Raw genomic sequence first — 18,717 nt, 5'->3', positions numbered from 1 at the left:
ATTGTATAGATTTCACTGAAAAAAAAAATGAAAGAGATTTAGAGATAAATACATACAATAAAAATTAAAAATAATTTAAGTAGAGGAAAGCAAATAAACTATCCAATCGATCAATTCTCATATGTTAATCATAGTAACAATGTGAAATATCAGCTGCTTGACAAAATATGAAGCTTTTTTTATACATTGCTTGCGTGGAGAAATACGACTAGCTAAGTAAATTGTTATGCATTGCATTTGCGCAACTTTTTAGCAGTATTTCATTTGCGTCTTTATAGGGTTGCATTTCATTGCAATGTAATGTAACGTAATGTGTTTTTCTGTATACCTTTGTTCAACGTACAGGTGATGCCTGAATAACATTATGTATCTTAATTTGCACTGCAGACTTGTATTGCATTTGAATCAATAGTCATTTTGCTTTTGCACCAATTTACTGGCAAAAAAATACAGAAACGTTTGATAAGGTGCTTTTGGACCGGCTGTCAAATTTAGCCTATGTCGTGTTGTACATTGGAAACAAATATTTAAAAAAACTCAAGATTTGGTCGACGAAGGACGAAAGTAATGCCAATTTCAGTTGATATCTAAGTAGATTCAAAGCAATAATTATTCAAACCTTCATTGAAAATATATTATTTTCCTTGCATAATAAATATCAGAAGAATTAAACTCAGTTTAAAGGCCTTTTAAACTGTAACAATTCATAATAAAAAACATTTGATTACACAAAAGTAAAAACATCGATAATAATTATGTAAAGCGTAATGAATCAGCATAACAATACAATTATATTGTTTGTGTAGCTCGTATGTATAAATGTAGATGTTATCAAGAGGAAGTTAGAGGGACTTTGCTGTGAAAAAAAAAGTATAATATTTTCCGGGTAAAGTTCTAATCCTAAGTTATGGAATTTCCGTTTCATTTATACATTTATATATACCATAAAATTTCATGGATTACAAGTGATAATGGTTAAAACAAAACTGTTTATCTTATTTTGTTGGTTCCAAAATCTAGCTCATGCTAATAAGGGTAAGTGATACAAGTAGTCATATCTATCCTGTAGTATGAATATCAATGCTGATGATTATGATTATGGATGGTTGTCTTCACCTTTTATAGCTAATTTAATGCATATTCAGAAGAAGAGCTTGATTATGTAGTATTATAGTTTATTTGGTGTATTAACGCCGGTTTTAACACTATTGTGCTATTTCGTGGGGGTCTGTTTCATTGTCGAAGGAAGCCGGAGTTCCCTGAGATAAGCACCAACCCTCACCAAATCTAGTCAATGAAAATTGGAGTCGAGCACACCTGTCACGTGCGGGATTCGAACGCACATCTGCAGTATTGACAGGCGCCTGGTTCAGAAGTTCAACGACTTAGATCACTCTGCCACCGCGGTTTCCTAATATTATATGAATATTAAGATAGATTAAAACAAGAAAAAGAAAAAATAGAAATTACTGAATGGAACAAAGATAACGTAAATGTGAGCAAGTATATGTCCCTTCAACGCTTTCAACAATAAGTAAAACTCACACCGTATTGCGAGATATAAATCCTTACATGGCAAAGTATAAAACAATTTAAATAGACCGATTTATGAACAAAACAATAAACAAATATGACATAAATCTTTAAAAAAAAATAGCAACTGATATACAGCCTTTTTTACAGAATGCAGCGGGGTTAACCATTTTGGGTAGTGTTGTACTCCCCTATAGTGGTGTAACAGCACAACATAAAACAAATTGTAAACATCAATTAAAAAGTGGTTGACATAGATATAAGAAGATGTGGTATCAGGTTGACACAAAGCGTAACAAAAAACAACAAAGACTCATGAAGACAAAAGTACTGATCTGAGAATATGTGCAGGTGCTGAAAACAAAACTTTTAACAACTAGAAATAATAGGTACCCAAGACATAATATCAATGACAACAGATCAAATGCATTTGATATAAAGATATAGAGTACAGTCTGAAAAAAATCCCCAAGCGTATTGTGCAAAGCCGAAGTACCCGTCTAAAAGATGTACGACCGTCAGTGTTCTATAACCGGAAAGCAATCACTTGAATGTATATCAATTTTACCGCGGGTTAATCCAGACCTTTAATGCAAAAAAATATCACGAGCGGCAGCGATAGAGGTAAATTAAATATTCGATAGATTGTATTTGAGTGAAAGAGGGTCCTATTTACTTTTTTTCTCTTTTGAATTTTGAGTCTTGATGATACACAAAGATGTGGAGTGAACATCAAAAATATATTATATTTCCGTCCATTTTAAAATTACGAAAAGTATGTTATATATTTACTCTTACAGACACATGCTAAATGGAAATTAAATTATCATTTGGTTTCATAAATAAATAGTTCCTTGTTTATGAATTATGTTCAATGATAACTATTATATTAGGTACACAACACTTAACAAAACTTTGAAATCACATAATAAACGTTTATCCGTAGTTTCCTGGTTGTTGATCGAAGATATATGACAGGACCAATACAGAAACAGCCAGTTCATATTTATTTAATTTTAGTTCTTCTATTGAACTTACGTTGAAGTTAACGAACATACAGAAACTTCCTTTCTGAACTTGGCTTTTCGCATTCACGATGGAATTTTCAACATTGTCATATGTAATTTCTGATTTCTCGTCCAAGTACTTTATCTTATGCTTTTACAATTCATATAATATATCAAATATAAAGTAGCTGAGAAGTATAAATCAGATCAACAGAAATGAAACAGTAAAACATAATCGGAAGTCGTATTCGAAAAGGCTGAGAAATATTTCCGTTTCAAAACGTTACAAATCACTGAAAATCATTTAAACTATTTTATAATATTAAGTTAAAAAATATGAATACAAATGTATTTTATGCATAACAATACGTCCAAAGTTAACTGGCAAGTAAGTTCAGGTCAAAGCAAATTGAAAGCGGAAGCGAACGTCCCGAATTAGCCCATTGGCCAATACGGGGGCAAACGCGGCTAAGATTTGTCGTATTGTGACAAGTCCCTGTCCGAAATCCAATATTAACTCCGGATTTGTATTGACAAGATAACGCCACCAGTATTGCACATGCTGATTTATCCGTATTAGGGCTGCCGGATTTGCTCATATCTTTAATAAAGCCACGAACTAACCAACTTATAATTAGTTTGAACGTTTTAGTATTGAATATAGTATCAATGCATTAATATTTCAAAACACACAAATATAATTTATAAAATCAATTGTAGTAATGAGCAATGATGGAAAAGGTTTTGATAGATTGTTGAAGTGTCTTTGTAACAAGAACGATGCTACAATAAAAGATTTAGCGGAACATTGTACCGCAGAAAAAGAAATGGATGGTAAGTTGTAATGTAGTATATGAAAGAGTGGGTTTTTGAAATGGGAACTGTATGGAATTGTGAGTTTATAGAATGGTGCATATATGGTGAGTGTATTGAATGGATATAGTGTATAGAAGGGTTAGTATATGGAATTATGAGTGCATGGGTGGTAATAACATAAACTGCTGGGTGTATAGACCGTTAGTGTATCGATTGGTGAGTGTATGATCTAATGAATGACTCGAACGGTGAGTGTATACAGAGGAAAGGTAAAGTCATTGTATGGTGAATACACGGGATGGTGAGTGTATAGAATGGCGAATGTACGTTATAGCGAATGTTTAGCCTGGTAAATGCCCGTAATGGTGAGTATGATATGGTACGTGTATTTAATGGGTAAAACGTAATGTATGGTATGGTGAGTGTATGGAATGGCAAATGTATGGAATACCAAGTGAATGGAATTGTCTCTGTATGGAATGGTTAGGATATTGAATGAAAAGTGGATAGAATGGGGAGTGCTTAGAATTGTCAGTGTATGGTATGAATTGTGCTTAGAGTTCTGTTGTATATTAATAAATTGAATTATATTATTTACAGGTCATTGCTTGTGTAATTTAACTGGAACAGAGCAAAAAGAGAGTATCCTTAAAGGTTGTTTGTCTCATAAAAAGACGTTTTGTTCAGGTTTCAAAATAATAAATCAGCTAGGACAGTGCAACACAACATTGTGTATGGAAGCTCTGAGGAAATGCAAGGGTAAATATTAATAACGTAGCTTCATAATGGTAACTTCTTAAATAAGACAATAATAATTGTAATCATAGCAAACATTGTCTAGTTTAACTCAATTTTTAATGAAATATTGCGGGGGGGAAACGCAGGCAACAAACCAATAACACAATCAACCTATCATGGAAACAATTTGAATAACGAAATTAGCGTACTTCAAAGGAAAATTCTAATTGGGAAATCCCTCATCAAAGCGCTAACACGTCAATCAATGGAAAACAACAGTCAAATTGCTGACAAGTTACAGACATTTACATGTGTAGAACATGGTGGATTAAACCTGGTTTTATAGCTAGCTAAACATCTCACTAGTAAAACAGGTGCATACTATTCCATTATATATTGACAACAATGTGCAAACAAACGACACAAACATTTTCGGTAAAAAATGTAAAAAATTGGAGTATAGAAGTCAATATTGTGATAGATTTTAATCACCATTAAAAACCTATAACCCTAAGTAATAAATATTAACCGATATTAACAAACTTTTCCCTATTCAACCTACAAGAACAGCCTTCTACACTAACCCACTAAAATAATACTGGATATTTTGTCATAGAGTGACAAAACTAACAAAGACAAAGCATAAAACTAAGTTAACGAAGATTTAAAGTTGGCCCTGAAATTTTGATGTTTTATTTTCAATAATTCCAAAATTCTACAAATTTTGCATAGACAAAGCTGTGATAAAACGAATAATACAAAATGCGGCTTTAAAAAAAATACGCAGAATTAAATTAAACCTCAATAATGCATTTTTGTATTGTAACGTTAGTTTCGATCATATTTTCAAAAATTCTTTACAGTGTTTAACATAACTTACTTTGGTCACTCCAGCAAGTTTCTGTGTCTTATATCTTCATGGGTAACTTATCGCCTCATAATATTTTTGATTCGAGTCTGCGTTAAAGGGAATCCTTAACATTTAGACCCGCAAAATTTAAAAAAAAGTCATCGTTTTCTTTTAACAAGATATCCAAATAAGCTGACTTTGAAATGGCCAATTTGATAATTTAATTGTAAGAATGTTAACTTCATGACCATATTTGGCTTAAGCGAACCTTGTTTTGAACCATACAAAGTTTGCTAGTGAAAAAGATCTGGCAATCAATTATAATTTCTGATTAAACTTTTTAATTGAGCGAGTGTAATTTTTCATTTTTATCTATTACAGGCATGTTTCTCGTTTCTCGTTTTTTATATAGACCGTTGGTTTTCCCATTTGAAAGGTTTAACACTAGTAATTTTTGAGGCCCTTTAAAGCTTACTGTTCGGTGTGGACTAGGCTCCGTGTTTAGACCGTATTTTGACCTATAATGGTTTTAACTTTTATAAATTGTGACTTCATTGGAGAGTCGACTCATTGGCACTCTTACCACATCTTCCTATATCTATTAAATCATTAATGCTAGAAAAAAACTCCATATAGGTATATAAAGTGTATAGAAGGGTTAGTATATGGAATAATGAGTGCATGTGTGGTAATAACATAAACTGCTGGGTGTATAGACCGTTAGTGTATCGATTGGTGAGTGTATGACCTAATGAATGACTCGAACGGTGAGTGTATACATAGGAAATGTAAAGTCATGGAATGGTGATGTATGGTATGGTGAATACACGGGATGGTGAGTGTATAGAATGGCGAATGTACGTTATAGTGAATGTTTAGCCTGGTAAATACCCGTAATGGTGAGTATGATATGGTACGTGTATTTAATGGGTAATGTATGGTATGGTGAGTGTATGGAATGGCAAATGTATGGAATACCAAGTGAATGGAATTGTCTCTGTATGGAATGGTTAGGATATTGAATGAAAAGTCAAATTGTGACTTCATTGGAGAGTCGACTCATTGGCACTCTTACCACATCTTCCTATATCTATGAAATCATTAATGCTAGAGAATAAACATTATTGTTGCTGTCGTTAAAATGTTGAGTGAAATTGAATTAAATCTGAACACGTAATACTAAAAAAATGATATATCTTCTTCATGGTTTATTTCTTTCACTCGAGGAATTTGCATCTTATGTCAAAATTTTCAACATTTGTGGCAAAAATTTCTGTTTTCTTAAATTCACTACTTTGACATCTCTTACCAATTCAATCATGCCTACGACTCATCTCACTGAGATACAACACAATATTACAGTTTTTAAGTTGAGAATGCAAATGGGGAATGTGTCAAAAAGATCACAACCCCACCAAAGAGAAGAAAAAAGCATAAGGCCATCATTGGATCTCCAACACAGTGATAATATCCCGTACACAGAGGCCGGCTTTAAAAAATGTAATAGTTAAGTCATTAAAATTGAAATTGGTCGTCATACTGAACTCTAAAGCATATAAATGCACAAAAATGGAAAAAAAACCCAGATTTTTCCTAACTTGGGACATGCGCAAAATAGGACTAGGTTAAACCTGTTTTGTGAGATTTCAACCTTCCTCCTATTAAATGACTCGAGTCAATATAGAATAAACAAACCCACAGCAATATGAAAAGTAAATCTTATTAAAAAAAGTTTAATGTCAGAAAATGTAGCAGAAGAAGCTCAGCAAAACGACAATTACACATAAATTAACAAAGGACTACAGTTACTCACATGACAGCTCCATACCTCGATTAAACTGAAATATTATGTCTTTATCTTATTGAAAATTAAGCACAATCCTACAGTTAGGCCTTAAATAGCTTACAATCATAAATATATGCGGAGAAAGTAACCCGTATCCTGTCAACAGCTGGTTTTATAATAAATCTGTTTATTTCAAATTCAAAGACCATATGATCACTGAATCAACAGTTATTCAAAATATTGCAATTTTTAATGATCTGAGAACAGTATCGTAACTATATTTCTTCTGAATAAATCTGTTTTAATGTTTGCCCACATCATGTACACGTTGTCTTTAGTTCGTCAGTGAAACAAATTATTCGTCATATCTCGTGCACTACGATATTTCTATATACCAAGACAGTCTCTAAATATTGACAGTCTTCCGTTTTAAAATAGAGAATCTAGTTGTCTTTGAAAGCCAAAGTTTTGTATCACACTAAATGTACAATGTGTAGAACTATTGTTAAAATATTTTCTTCAATTTATTTTTCAATTTTGTAGATCACATTACAAAATCTACAAACGTTATGCCAGATAAAAATAAAAATAAAAACAAATGTATGTATACCATTTACTAATTAATGTCAGCCATAATCGTACAAACTAGCCACTATTCAGATAACAAGAAAACAAAACAACCCCTCGTACACCCTGCAATAAGGTAAAAACCCTAGAGAAATAATGTTTTGTTTTTGTAAGCTATAAAAGGCCACGCCTAAAAAAACAATAAACAACCACATTTGTAAACATGTCATAATTTTATATACTAAAAGAAGTTGTGGTATGATTTCGAATGAAACAACTCTTCACAAGCGACCAAATAACACTGGAAATAATAACTATAGATTACGGCACGGCTTTTAAAAATGAGCAAAGCCCATATCACATAGTCAGCTATAAAAAGCCCCAAAATGAAAAATGTAACACAATTCAAACGAGGAAAATTAACGGCCTAACTAATGTAAATAAAAATGAAAAACAGATCAGCAACACAGCAACAAGCGACAACCACTGAATTACAGGCTTTTGACTTGGAACAGGCACACACATACATAATATGCCCGAGTTAAACATGTAATTGGGATCCTAAACATTCCCCTAACCTCCTATAACCTGGAGATTTTTGTTAGTATATTTCAAACTTCAGACTCAATATTTTAGAAATATAATCAACATTTTATGACCAATGGAACAAAAATTAACCACCGTCAAATGGTCATTGTACCTACACTTATTTCAATAATACCTTAGTCGAAAACATTATCCATGATGAAAAATGAAGAGTAAAAATGAATATGCGAACACAAAAAAAAATGTTCATATTTAACGTAAAGTTCGAAACTGATGTACTCCTTATTAAGACCTTCAATAAAATCGATTATTCTATTGTAATCGAATATCATGAATAATTTATGACAAATTTCAGATCTTTGTCAAGAAGAAACACTGAATATAACCTGTCCGAACAACTTTGTCATTGTGTTAGATGATGCAAACTTTGGTCGTGGACGATCAGACCGTGAAAGATGTAAACAATTATGGGGCAGAGAAAATACTCATTGTGACAACCACAAAAATACGCTTAAAGTCTTAAATGATAAATGTCATGAACAACAGCAATGTATTATTCCCGTGAACAAAGCTATGTTTGAAAATCCATGTTTTGGTGTAACAAAGTACCTATATGTGAAATATCACTGTTCAAGAAAAGTTAATCATGGTATGTAATAATTTATTTAAAAAAACCTTTGATTTCGAAATGAAAATTGGTGCTCTTCAGTGTTGATGCTGACGAAGGACATTTGTAGCGCTAAAATTTTTGTAAATATGGTATTGCTTATTACTACTTGTATTATCATTTTTTAACAGCATTATTGGGATGAAGAGCATAAAGTTACTTTTATTGAAATTATAATATTCCTCGATGGTGCGCAATTTTCATGATATTATCATATCCGATCACAATATATTCTATTGGGTTTAAGTCAATCAGGTGCTAACAATTTTATTATAGTTTATTTCAATTCTTTCCAGTTGAATATTAAGTATGATTTCCTTGTATTATATTTTTTTATCATAATGAATGAATGAAGTCTTTGTGCAAAGCACATACAGACACTAAAAATCCCAAATGTTAAATGTCATTAGCTACACCATTGCATTTCATCCGTAGAAAAATATGCACTTAGAAACTCACACACCATTTTCACAAAGAACCGAAACTAATTTGAAACGTCAAAATGTTAGAAAATACTGAATTGTTTAATCCTATTTGCATATTGACATATTATGTCCAACTATACATCTGGAAAAATGTATTGCAACGCTTCCATTGAAAACAATGACATGATTTTAGAATGCGTATAATTTGGGTTTTACAAAACACTTTTAATCCGTTAATATTTTAAAATTGAAATTCATCGTATTAACTTATTTTTCATCAAATATTAATTCTACAATTACAATTAAAAATTAAAAAATGACAATTCTAATGCTGCGTCTCTCTAGTCTTATTTTTGCCTGAAATGTAAGTTAATAACACAGGTTCAATTTTGAACCATAAACGGATTCAAAAGTATTTGGTAAAACCTAAATTGGTCACATTCTAAAATCATGTCATTTAACATTGTTTTCAATGGAAGTGTTGCAATACTTTTTTTCCAGGTGTATACATACTAAAACTTTGGTAACACAATTCCGTTTAAAAAAATATTATTGCATAAGTTTTATAAATTTTACCATTCAACATTTAACCAAGGAAGTTATGGATTGCGGAATTTTAGTAAATTTATTTCTGGTCCGATTCTAGTTTTCACTCTTCATGATTTCGATGCATAGACTTTGTTTAGCCCCGCCGCATTTTTGCGCCTGTCCCGATTCAGGAGTGTCTAGCCTTTGTTAGTCTTGTATTATAACTAGTATACATATTTGTATATGTATAACCCCGTAAACTTGCGGCATGAGTCCGTGTAGTTCGGCACGGGTTACATTAAAGTCTGTAGGTCTATAATCGACACTATGGCTGCTTTAAACGCAAGACCGTATAAAATATATACAAATTTATTAACACAAGTTTACAGTTCGAAAGCTAGGGGAAGACTGCCCAAGCAACAGTTTACAAAACATAAATTAAGTCAAAGATAAGGGTATTAAAACATTATAAAAGGTTCTCATAAAATATAAATATAATTGTCCAATCTTATGTAATAATAAGCTGATCATTGTCCTCCGGCTTAACTTTATAAAATAGCGATAATTGCTTTTGTAGTTCAAGTGTTAGATACATGTATTATCTCTCACGCTCTTGACAGCCATCGGATTAAGTTGTAAAATAGTAAATCTATAATCTCTTTGGATATTTGAAAGAAGAAACATTATATTTCAGAATAAATCAATTTAAAACGAAAACTCATATAAATATTTAAAACGAGAGTTCATATAACTCTTCAAGACAAGAGTTCATATACATATTCAATTCAAAACGAGAGGTCCTGAAAAGCACTTTGCAAATTATAGTAAAAGTTCCCATTGTCACTTTTCTTCCGGTTATATTCTCCACTTGGGAACTTTTACTATAATTTGCAAAGTGCTTTTCAGGACCTCTCGTTTTGAATTGAATATGTATATGAACTCTTGTCTTGAATAGTTATATGAACTCTCGTTTTAAATATTTATATGAGTTTTCGTTTAACTATTCAAGACAAGAGTTCATATACATATTCAATTCAAAACAAGAGGTCCTGAAAAGCACTTTGCAAATTATAGTAAAAGTTCCCATTGTCACTTTTCTTCCGGTTATATATGTATAAGTATCGAAAATCGTTGAAGAGCTATATGTCATAAAAACCTAATTAATAGCCAAATTCATATAAAACCAACTTTGCTTGAGGAAGTTGAAACCTTAGTTTAATAATAATTTCAAAATTTATAAACGGACAGTTTAGTAAAGTTTGTTTAAATCATGTCAGTACCGAAGCACTGACTACTGAGCTGAAAATACCCTCGGGGACTGATAGTCCATCAGCGGAATAATCTGTAACATTTTAAAATTTGATAAAAGTGTTATTCGTAATAGAAGTTTAATGGGTGTTTTTGTTTAAGGTTTTGGTAAATTTCTCCAATTCAATCCGTTTAAATTACTTTTGGCAAATAACAATTGGAAAAGTGAATGCTCTGTTAACAAATAACAATGAGTAAGATAAACGCTTAGCAAGTAACTTACAATGAGAAAGGAAAACGCTTTGCAAACTTATAACAATGAAAAAGGTAAACGCTTTGCAAACAAATAACAATAAGAAAGGTAAACACTTTGCAAACAAATAAAAATGAGAAAGGTAAACGCTTTGCAAACAAATAACAATTAGAAAGGTAAACACTTTGTTAACAAATAAAAATGAGAAAGGTAAACGCTTTGCAATCAAATGAAAACACTTTGCAAACAAATAAAAATGATAAAGGTAAACGATTTGCAAACAAAAAAAAATGAGAAGATAAACGCTTTGTAAACAAATAAAAATGAGAAAGATAAACGCTTAGCAAGTAAATTACAAGGAGAAAGGAAAACGCTTTGCAACCAAATAATATTGAGAAAGAAAATGGCTTTGCAAATAAATATCAATAAGAAAGGTAAACGCTTTGAAAACAAATAAAACTGAGAAAGGTGAACGATTTGCAAATATATAAAAATGAGAAAGGTAAACGCTTTGGAAACAAATAAAAATGAGAAAGGTTAACGCTTTGCAAAAACAAATGAAAATGAGAAATGTTAACACTTTCCAAAAAAAATAAAAATGAGAAAGATAAACGCTTTGCAAACAAATAAAAATCAGAAGATAAACGCTTTGCAAACAAATAAAAATGAGAAAGATAAACGCCTAGCAAGTAAATCTTTAATGAGAAAAGAAAACGATTTGAAAACAAATGATAATGAGAAAGAAAAACGCCTTGCAAACTTATAACAATGATAAAGGTAAACGCTTTGCAAACCAATAACAAAAAGAAAGGTAAACTATTTGCAAACAAATAAAAACTGAGAAAGGTAAACGCTTTGCAAACCTATAAAAATGAGAAAATTAAACGCTTTGCAAACCAATAAAAATGAGAAAGGTAAACCATTGCAAACAAATAAAAAACGAGAAAGGTAAACGCTTTGCAAACAAATAACGATTAGAAAGGTAAACGATTCACTAATAACATTCTGAAGGGTGTTTGAAAATAAAGCGAATTTTATTTGTCATTGCAGTTACAGAAAATGCCGTTCATAGTACAAATAATGAGCAAACTATATACGATGGAAAAGAAAATGACAAAAGAGATAACAGACAAGACAGACGGGACGGAAAAGTCACCAGAAAAAAACGTAACATAAAGAAATTAAGTGCATGTGATAAAAGAAAGGTATTCTCCAAAATATCAATTGGATAGAAATCCATCACCATAATAAACCTACGTATTATACAACATCGGGTTTAGAGATGAGGATTTTTCTTTTTTCTTTAATTTATTCTTGAATGCCTACGTCATTGTTCTTTATGGACATCTAAATGATCACTTTTGGTGAATTCTTCGAACTTGAAGATTTCCTTTCCAGGATTAAACCCCCCTTATATTTCAATAATCCTCAGATTTGGATTTCCCTAATTTCGATTTTCAATTATAGCATCAACTTTTCCCAGTTGCAATTCATGCTCCAAATTGTATCGCACATAACTGAAGGATAATTGCTGCTCTGTTTGAAAATAACAACAATTGTATTTTTTTCCAATCCGAAACGGTCATGTTGATCTAAACAGCTCTTGAAAGATGGGAAAAATAAATTAACAAGCCATTTTCAGTCTTTAACTCAATGTTCAGACTTATCCACTGAGGTTCATTCAGTAATGTTTAAACAATCAATCAATTATAGCGTTCATTATCACTGAACTAGTAAATATTTCTTTATGGGCCAGCTGAAGGACGCCTCCGGGTGCAGGAATTTTTCACTACATTGAAGACCTGTTGGTGACATTCTGCTGTTGTTTTTTCTATGGTCGGGTTAGTGTCTCTTTGACACATTCCCCATTTCCATTTTCAATTTTAATTAACATTTTTACAGAATATGTTCAGATTGGTAATTAGAAAATGTTATTTACCTGTACAAATCAACGGCATACTTCATTAGACTGAAAAGGTACAGAACGATACTGATATTACCTCAGTGGATCAATCTGAAAATAAACTTAAAAATTGATAATGACTAAATAGTTTATAATTCAGACTTATATTTAGATGATGCCATTAACATGACTGTTTTAGACAACTTTCATTTACTCGTGAGAGTAAACATATTAAAACCATTTTTTTGGCGTGGTCATGACGTTTAGACATATGCAAGTGTCAGAAATTTTCCATCTATATTTACCGCCGTAGATGTTTACTTCGTACAAGGAGACTTCGGTTTTGATCAAATTTACACAACGAAGTTCATCACCGGTAAAATTTTAAATTAGAGTTAGTAAAAAGTTATATTCGTTTAAAGAATTTGTCTTTCATTAATGAAGAAAATGGTTTTAATTGCTTTTTCTTCCTTACGAAAAACTTTGCAAACAGTTAACATTTTGCAGCAATTTATGGTGTTCGAAAATGCAGTGAATCTCTATTTGTTCTTGTAGATTCCAGAAATTTTAATATTACCACAGATTCGGATCAAACTGCTGTAGACGAAAACAGATTGGACAAAAAAGACCGCAGAAAAAAAAGTAATATATACATATTATGTGTATATAAATAAAGAAATATATATCATTTGAAAGTTAAATCCAAAAATACACGCACTGAACACCACAATACACCTTTCAAATAAAGACTTCACAAGGTAATTATTACGGTTTTCAAGAACTTGCAAGTCTTTATTGCATGACTTTTGTTTTGACTGACTTTTGACCATTCGGTACTTAATTGTCAGTGGATTTCGTCATTAAATAAAATAAAATAAATATGTATGTATTCAGTTAATATACTAGGGATATTCTAGTTTATGCCTTTTGTAAATAATAAACTGTACCAAAAAAGACCAAACAAATCAGCAATCTTTGTTTAAAATATTTATATCGAGAATTTCGGTCATCAAATCTTAAGTTTGTCTGTGAGATCTTTTAGCTTCATTTGTCGATTCGTCACAAAATCATCACTATTCTTCACAACTTTTTTGTTTGGTAAAAACATGATACGTCTCTTTTCTCATGATCTTTGCTGCTTTAGTATTTCCCGTAATGTCGTGATAAAAAAGCATATAGGAGGTTAAAAAAACTTAAATGAAGAAACAAAACACAAATGGGAAGAGAAAGCCAGTGCACTGTCAATCTCCTTCATTTATCTACAAAGACACAAAAAAAATGTCGGGTGGCAAAAACAAGCAAAATTTAAAATTGAATATAAAATATAAAAACAAAAAGAAAAACAAACGTGTAGTTTCCCTGTGTCTGATCGCCTACATAGATTGACCTATATTCAGATTTACCAGAGACAAACATGTGAAATTTCAAAACGCATAAAATTATTTGAAGCTAATTAAATATTTAGTTGACAATTTATCAATATGTTTTAAATCATAGTTATATTAAAATATTTTCGCTTGGACCATTGTGGACGATTGGTACATCGCAAGGTCCAACGTCAATGGTTTAACGTCAACGAAAAGTAAATATAATTATTCAAATGTCAGGATTTTATGCAATATATTATAATGCTTTCTAAGGTTTTTGGTCTTCATTTGGACGTGTACTGAATTTTCACCCATTTTGAAGACATCTGTTAGCTCAGATCACTTTTCCAATTCAAAATTTGGTGACTATGTGGAACGCATCTATCCCATCGAACTGGAGATAAAGGATACTACAGATACAGTTAAGTCGGCTTCATATCTTGACTTACATCTAGAAATTGACAATGAGGGTTGGTTGAAAACAAAACTTTACGACAAAAGAGATGATTTCAGCTTTCCAATTGTGAACTTTCGATTTCTAAATAGCAACATTCCAGCAGCACCTGCATACGGGGTATATATCTCCCAATGGATACGATATTCTCGTGCTTTCATTTCCTATCATGATTTTCTTGATAGAGGGTTACTTCTCACAAGGAAGCTATTCAACCAAGAGTTCCAATTGGTGAAGTTGAAATCATCCCTTCGTAAATTTTACGGACGCCATCACGAGTTGGTTAACCTTACGTCGTAACTACAATCCCCTTCGGTTTCATGAATGTTACTTATCGAATTATACTATTTACCGGATTTGTAATCATATAAGCACCACAACGGATGCCACATGTGGAACAGGATCTACTTACCCTTCCGGAGCACCTGAGATCACTCCTAGTTTTTGGTGGGGTTCGTGTTGTTTATTCTTTAGGTTTCTATGTTGAGTCATGTGTACTATCTTTTTTCTGTTTGTCTTTTTCATTTTAAGCCATGGCGTTGTCAGTTTGTGTTAGATTAATGAGTTTGACTGTCCCTTTTGTATCTTTCGTCCCTCTTTTTTGCGGTTAAATTAGTAAGTTAAAACCATATCATGCTCATTCTTGTAATGTTAATTTCGTTGATTCAAAATTTGATTTACAGACATGCATATACACCTGCAAGCATTAATGTAATTTATGAATGGTTTTTACCTTTTACAGAAGCTTTTCAAATGGGAGCAATAGTTGGTATTTCAGTTGGAGTTACATGCACACTCGTATTATTTCTAATCATACTGGCTATATACGTATGCAGACGAAGGTACATTTATTTTCGTTTGTAACATCACATGTAAATATATACCAGTGAAAAATTCTTGTTTGAAAAGAGAGGTGAATGATGTCAAAGGAATATAAAAAAAGATAAAACGGCGAATAAACAAACAGCATCTACAAAACAAACATAGAAATCTGTAGAATGAGCAACATGAACTCCACTAAAAAGGGAGGAGGAGGGGGAGGGGTGGTTGTTCGCAGATACGCTTTTATTTTCGAGAGACGTTCCATAAGGAAGCCCGTTTCTTCTGAATATTAGAACAATTCGTGACGGAGAGAAGCACATTCGGTTGTGCTATAAAACATTCGCTGTTGGAGAAAACTGCACAATTAAGTTTGAAACTTTCATAATTGGTTGATATTCGAAACTATAAAATATCAGTTGTAAGTCACAATATGAAGCTTTTTGTCGAATACGGGGAGCAAATTGACTTCAGAAGGCCTTACTATTTGTGAATACAATCATATTTTACAATTTCAATTTAATGAAAATCTATAGTTGTAAAAAATAAATGTGAGTCAAATCAAGTTTTTTTCATACCAACACACTTACTTTCCGTATGAAGGTTGAACGACGCCTCCGGATGCGGGAGTTTCTCGCTGCATTGAAGACCTATTGGTGACCTCCTGCTGTTGTATGTTCTATGGTCGAGTTGTTGTCTCTTTGACACATTCCCTATTTCAATTCTAAATTTTATTTCCGGTCAAAATTATGAATGTATGGTTAGATTTAGCTTCTGACGTGTGACAAGAGTGGAGCCACGTTGTCCAGTCTAATGAGATACTTATTAACTGATAAATAATCGTTCCAGTAAACCGAAAGAAATATTTAGAATGGAAATGGGGAATGCGTCAACAGGAGAAAATAACCTGACCAAAGAACAAAAAACAGCCGAAAACCATCAATGGTCTCCAATACAGTGAGAAATCCGCACTTTGAGGTGTGCTTCATCAGTTCCATAAACAAAAATGTCTACTAGTTTATGTAACAGTTAACTTCGAATGTTATTTATTGTTGAAATTAACATGTAATACATAGAACAAAAGAATGAGAATGATAGTGGTACACATTTTATTGTTAAAAATTATACAATCATATATATATATATATTCAACAGAGCAAAGAAAAACAAAAGAAAACAACAGACAAGACTACAGGCTGTCGACCAAAGATTTGAGATGGCACATCTTGAAAGTGGTCCATCCTGTTCCAACAAGGAACAATACAATATTCCATTTACGAACAAACCTTTAAACACTGACGAGGCACAAAGCGAGTACTTTGTTCTCGATCCCTCCTTTACGAAATACGACAAAGACTTGAGCAACCGGAAATTACCAGAAATTAAAAGATGTAGTGGTGCGGATGGTGACGATAATGTTTACTACGAAATTGATGAAGATAACATAAAATCATCGTCAGATATGGATGGTGTTCACCAGAAGAAAGTAGAAGTTAGGGATCATGGTTCTCACCCTAGTGATTTGACCATAAATCAAACACAGATAGGGTATGTCAAATTATATACTCGCGTTTGGATTTTTTTAAGTTTTGCTTTGTCGGGGTCCTTTACAGCTTGTAACCCTGTTGTAGTTTTCTAATGACGAAGGTCATACGTTAACCGATAGTGGCAAACATCTTGGTCACTGGAGTCATTTGACATGTTTGTTTTATTGCTATCAAAACACATGATTTAATAGCATATTCATTTTGCGTTGAGCAGCAAATATTTATCAATACTAATATGACAGAATTATGATAATTGATTTATCGGAACAAATTTTTTTTTGTTCATGATGGAAATAATTTTTTGTTGTTTTTCCAGCAAATAAGAAATGATCATTAAGGCCCGGAGATCAATTCTAAATATAAGCAAAATAAGAAATTAAGAAACCTGTTAAAATGTTACAAATTATTACATTTTATTTAACAGATCAACGGAAAAGAACACGGAACAACTAACAAGACAACAGTCTGTTGACCAAGAATATGAGATGTCAAATTTTGAAATTAGTCACTCAAGTGCAAACCAGGAAGGAAACACAATTCTTTCTGAGAACAATTTTGTAAAACCTGACGAGGCACAGGGCGAGTACTTTGTTCTCGATCCATCCGTGACGAAATATGATAAAGACATGGTCATACCAGAGGTTAATATAACCAGTGTTGCACAAGATGCCGAGACAGTGTACAATGAAATTGATGAAGATCCAATCGAATCCTCGACAGTAATTAAGGTAGATCTCCAGAAGCAAATGAAAGAAGCAAGTGATATAGCTATTTACCATAGTGATCTGACCAACCATGAAACCAAATTAGGGTTTGATAATGCAACTTACAATGTGACATCAGAGGTAGACGATATAATCTTTTAGGCCACAATAAAAGGCGGAATATATATTGCTGTTCATATGTATCATACAACAACATTGTTTACGTTATCATTTAGTCTATGTAAAGTCTAAGATTCTTTGACATTGTTTGCTATTATGACAACCAATGCAAGGACTATTTAACATAGATTTTTTTAAGAAGAAGCAATTTTGTTTAGGCCACATCATCATAATTGTTATTATTGTCAGGCAAAAATTTTGAAAGAAAACATTCCTTTTATTTACTTTGACTTGTAAGTAAGATTACTTAAACTTTATTGCCAATTATCCTAATTTGTTTTTATGACAATCTGTTATAAAGTTTATACCTGATTCAACTTTTATATTCACGCCATGAATATACAACCAAAAAGGGCTAAAGCTAAAATGATACAGAATTTACTCAAAACTTGAAACGGATCTAAAAAAAAACCACTATTTGGAATATTGTTAACATTATAATTTTTAATAAAAGGATTTTTAAAACCTTGTTCGTTAGTTTCGGATTCCTTTCCACATTATTTAAAAACGTTCTATTGATTTACCAATATTTACCACAACCATGTGTGATCTTTTACAATGTATGGTTTATAGCAACGATGTCACAATATTTGGAATCATTTTAGAAATTAAGATGGTACTATTTTGAACGCTGTGATGATCATACACTTTACAAAAATTTACGGACGCCATCACGAGTTGGTTGACCGTTATGGAAAAACCGTTTCACAAATTATATCGGATATGTTACTTACGTCGTAACTACAATCCCCTTCCCTTTCATGAAAGTGATCTACCGA

General features: G+C 32.0%; 1 protein-coding gene across 1 annotated transcript; it reads left to right on the top strand.

The window, feature by feature from the left end:
• The first annotated feature begins 913 nt into the window (after positions 1 to 913).
• Positions 914 to 18,341, top strand: LOC134724835 (uncharacterized). The gene is made up of 10 exons (XM_063588122.1): positions 914 to 1,035; positions 3,261 to 3,374; positions 3,957 to 4,115; positions 7,274 to 7,330; positions 8,199 to 8,492; positions 12,015 to 12,131; positions 13,423 to 13,509; positions 15,431 to 15,530; positions 16,663 to 17,055; positions 17,479 to 18,341. Exons 1-10 carry the CDS (start codon positions 972 to 974, stop codon positions 17,918 to 17,920), a joined length of 1,827 nt encoding a protein of 608 aa, XP_063444192.1. The 5' UTR covers positions 914 to 971; the 3' UTR covers positions 17,921 to 18,341.
• Positions 18,342 to 18,717: the final 376 nt, after the last annotated feature.

Source organism: Mytilus trossulus, chromosome 7 (assembly GCF_036588685.1).
Source record: "Mytilus trossulus isolate FHL-02 chromosome 7, PNRI_Mtr1.1.1.hap1, whole genome shotgun sequence".
NCBI classification, from domain to species: domain Eukaryota; kingdom Metazoa; phylum Mollusca; class Bivalvia; order Mytilida; family Mytilidae; genus Mytilus; species Mytilus trossulus.
Note: the sequence above shows the minus strand (reverse complement) of the source record. Positions and strands in the feature narration are given on the sequence as shown.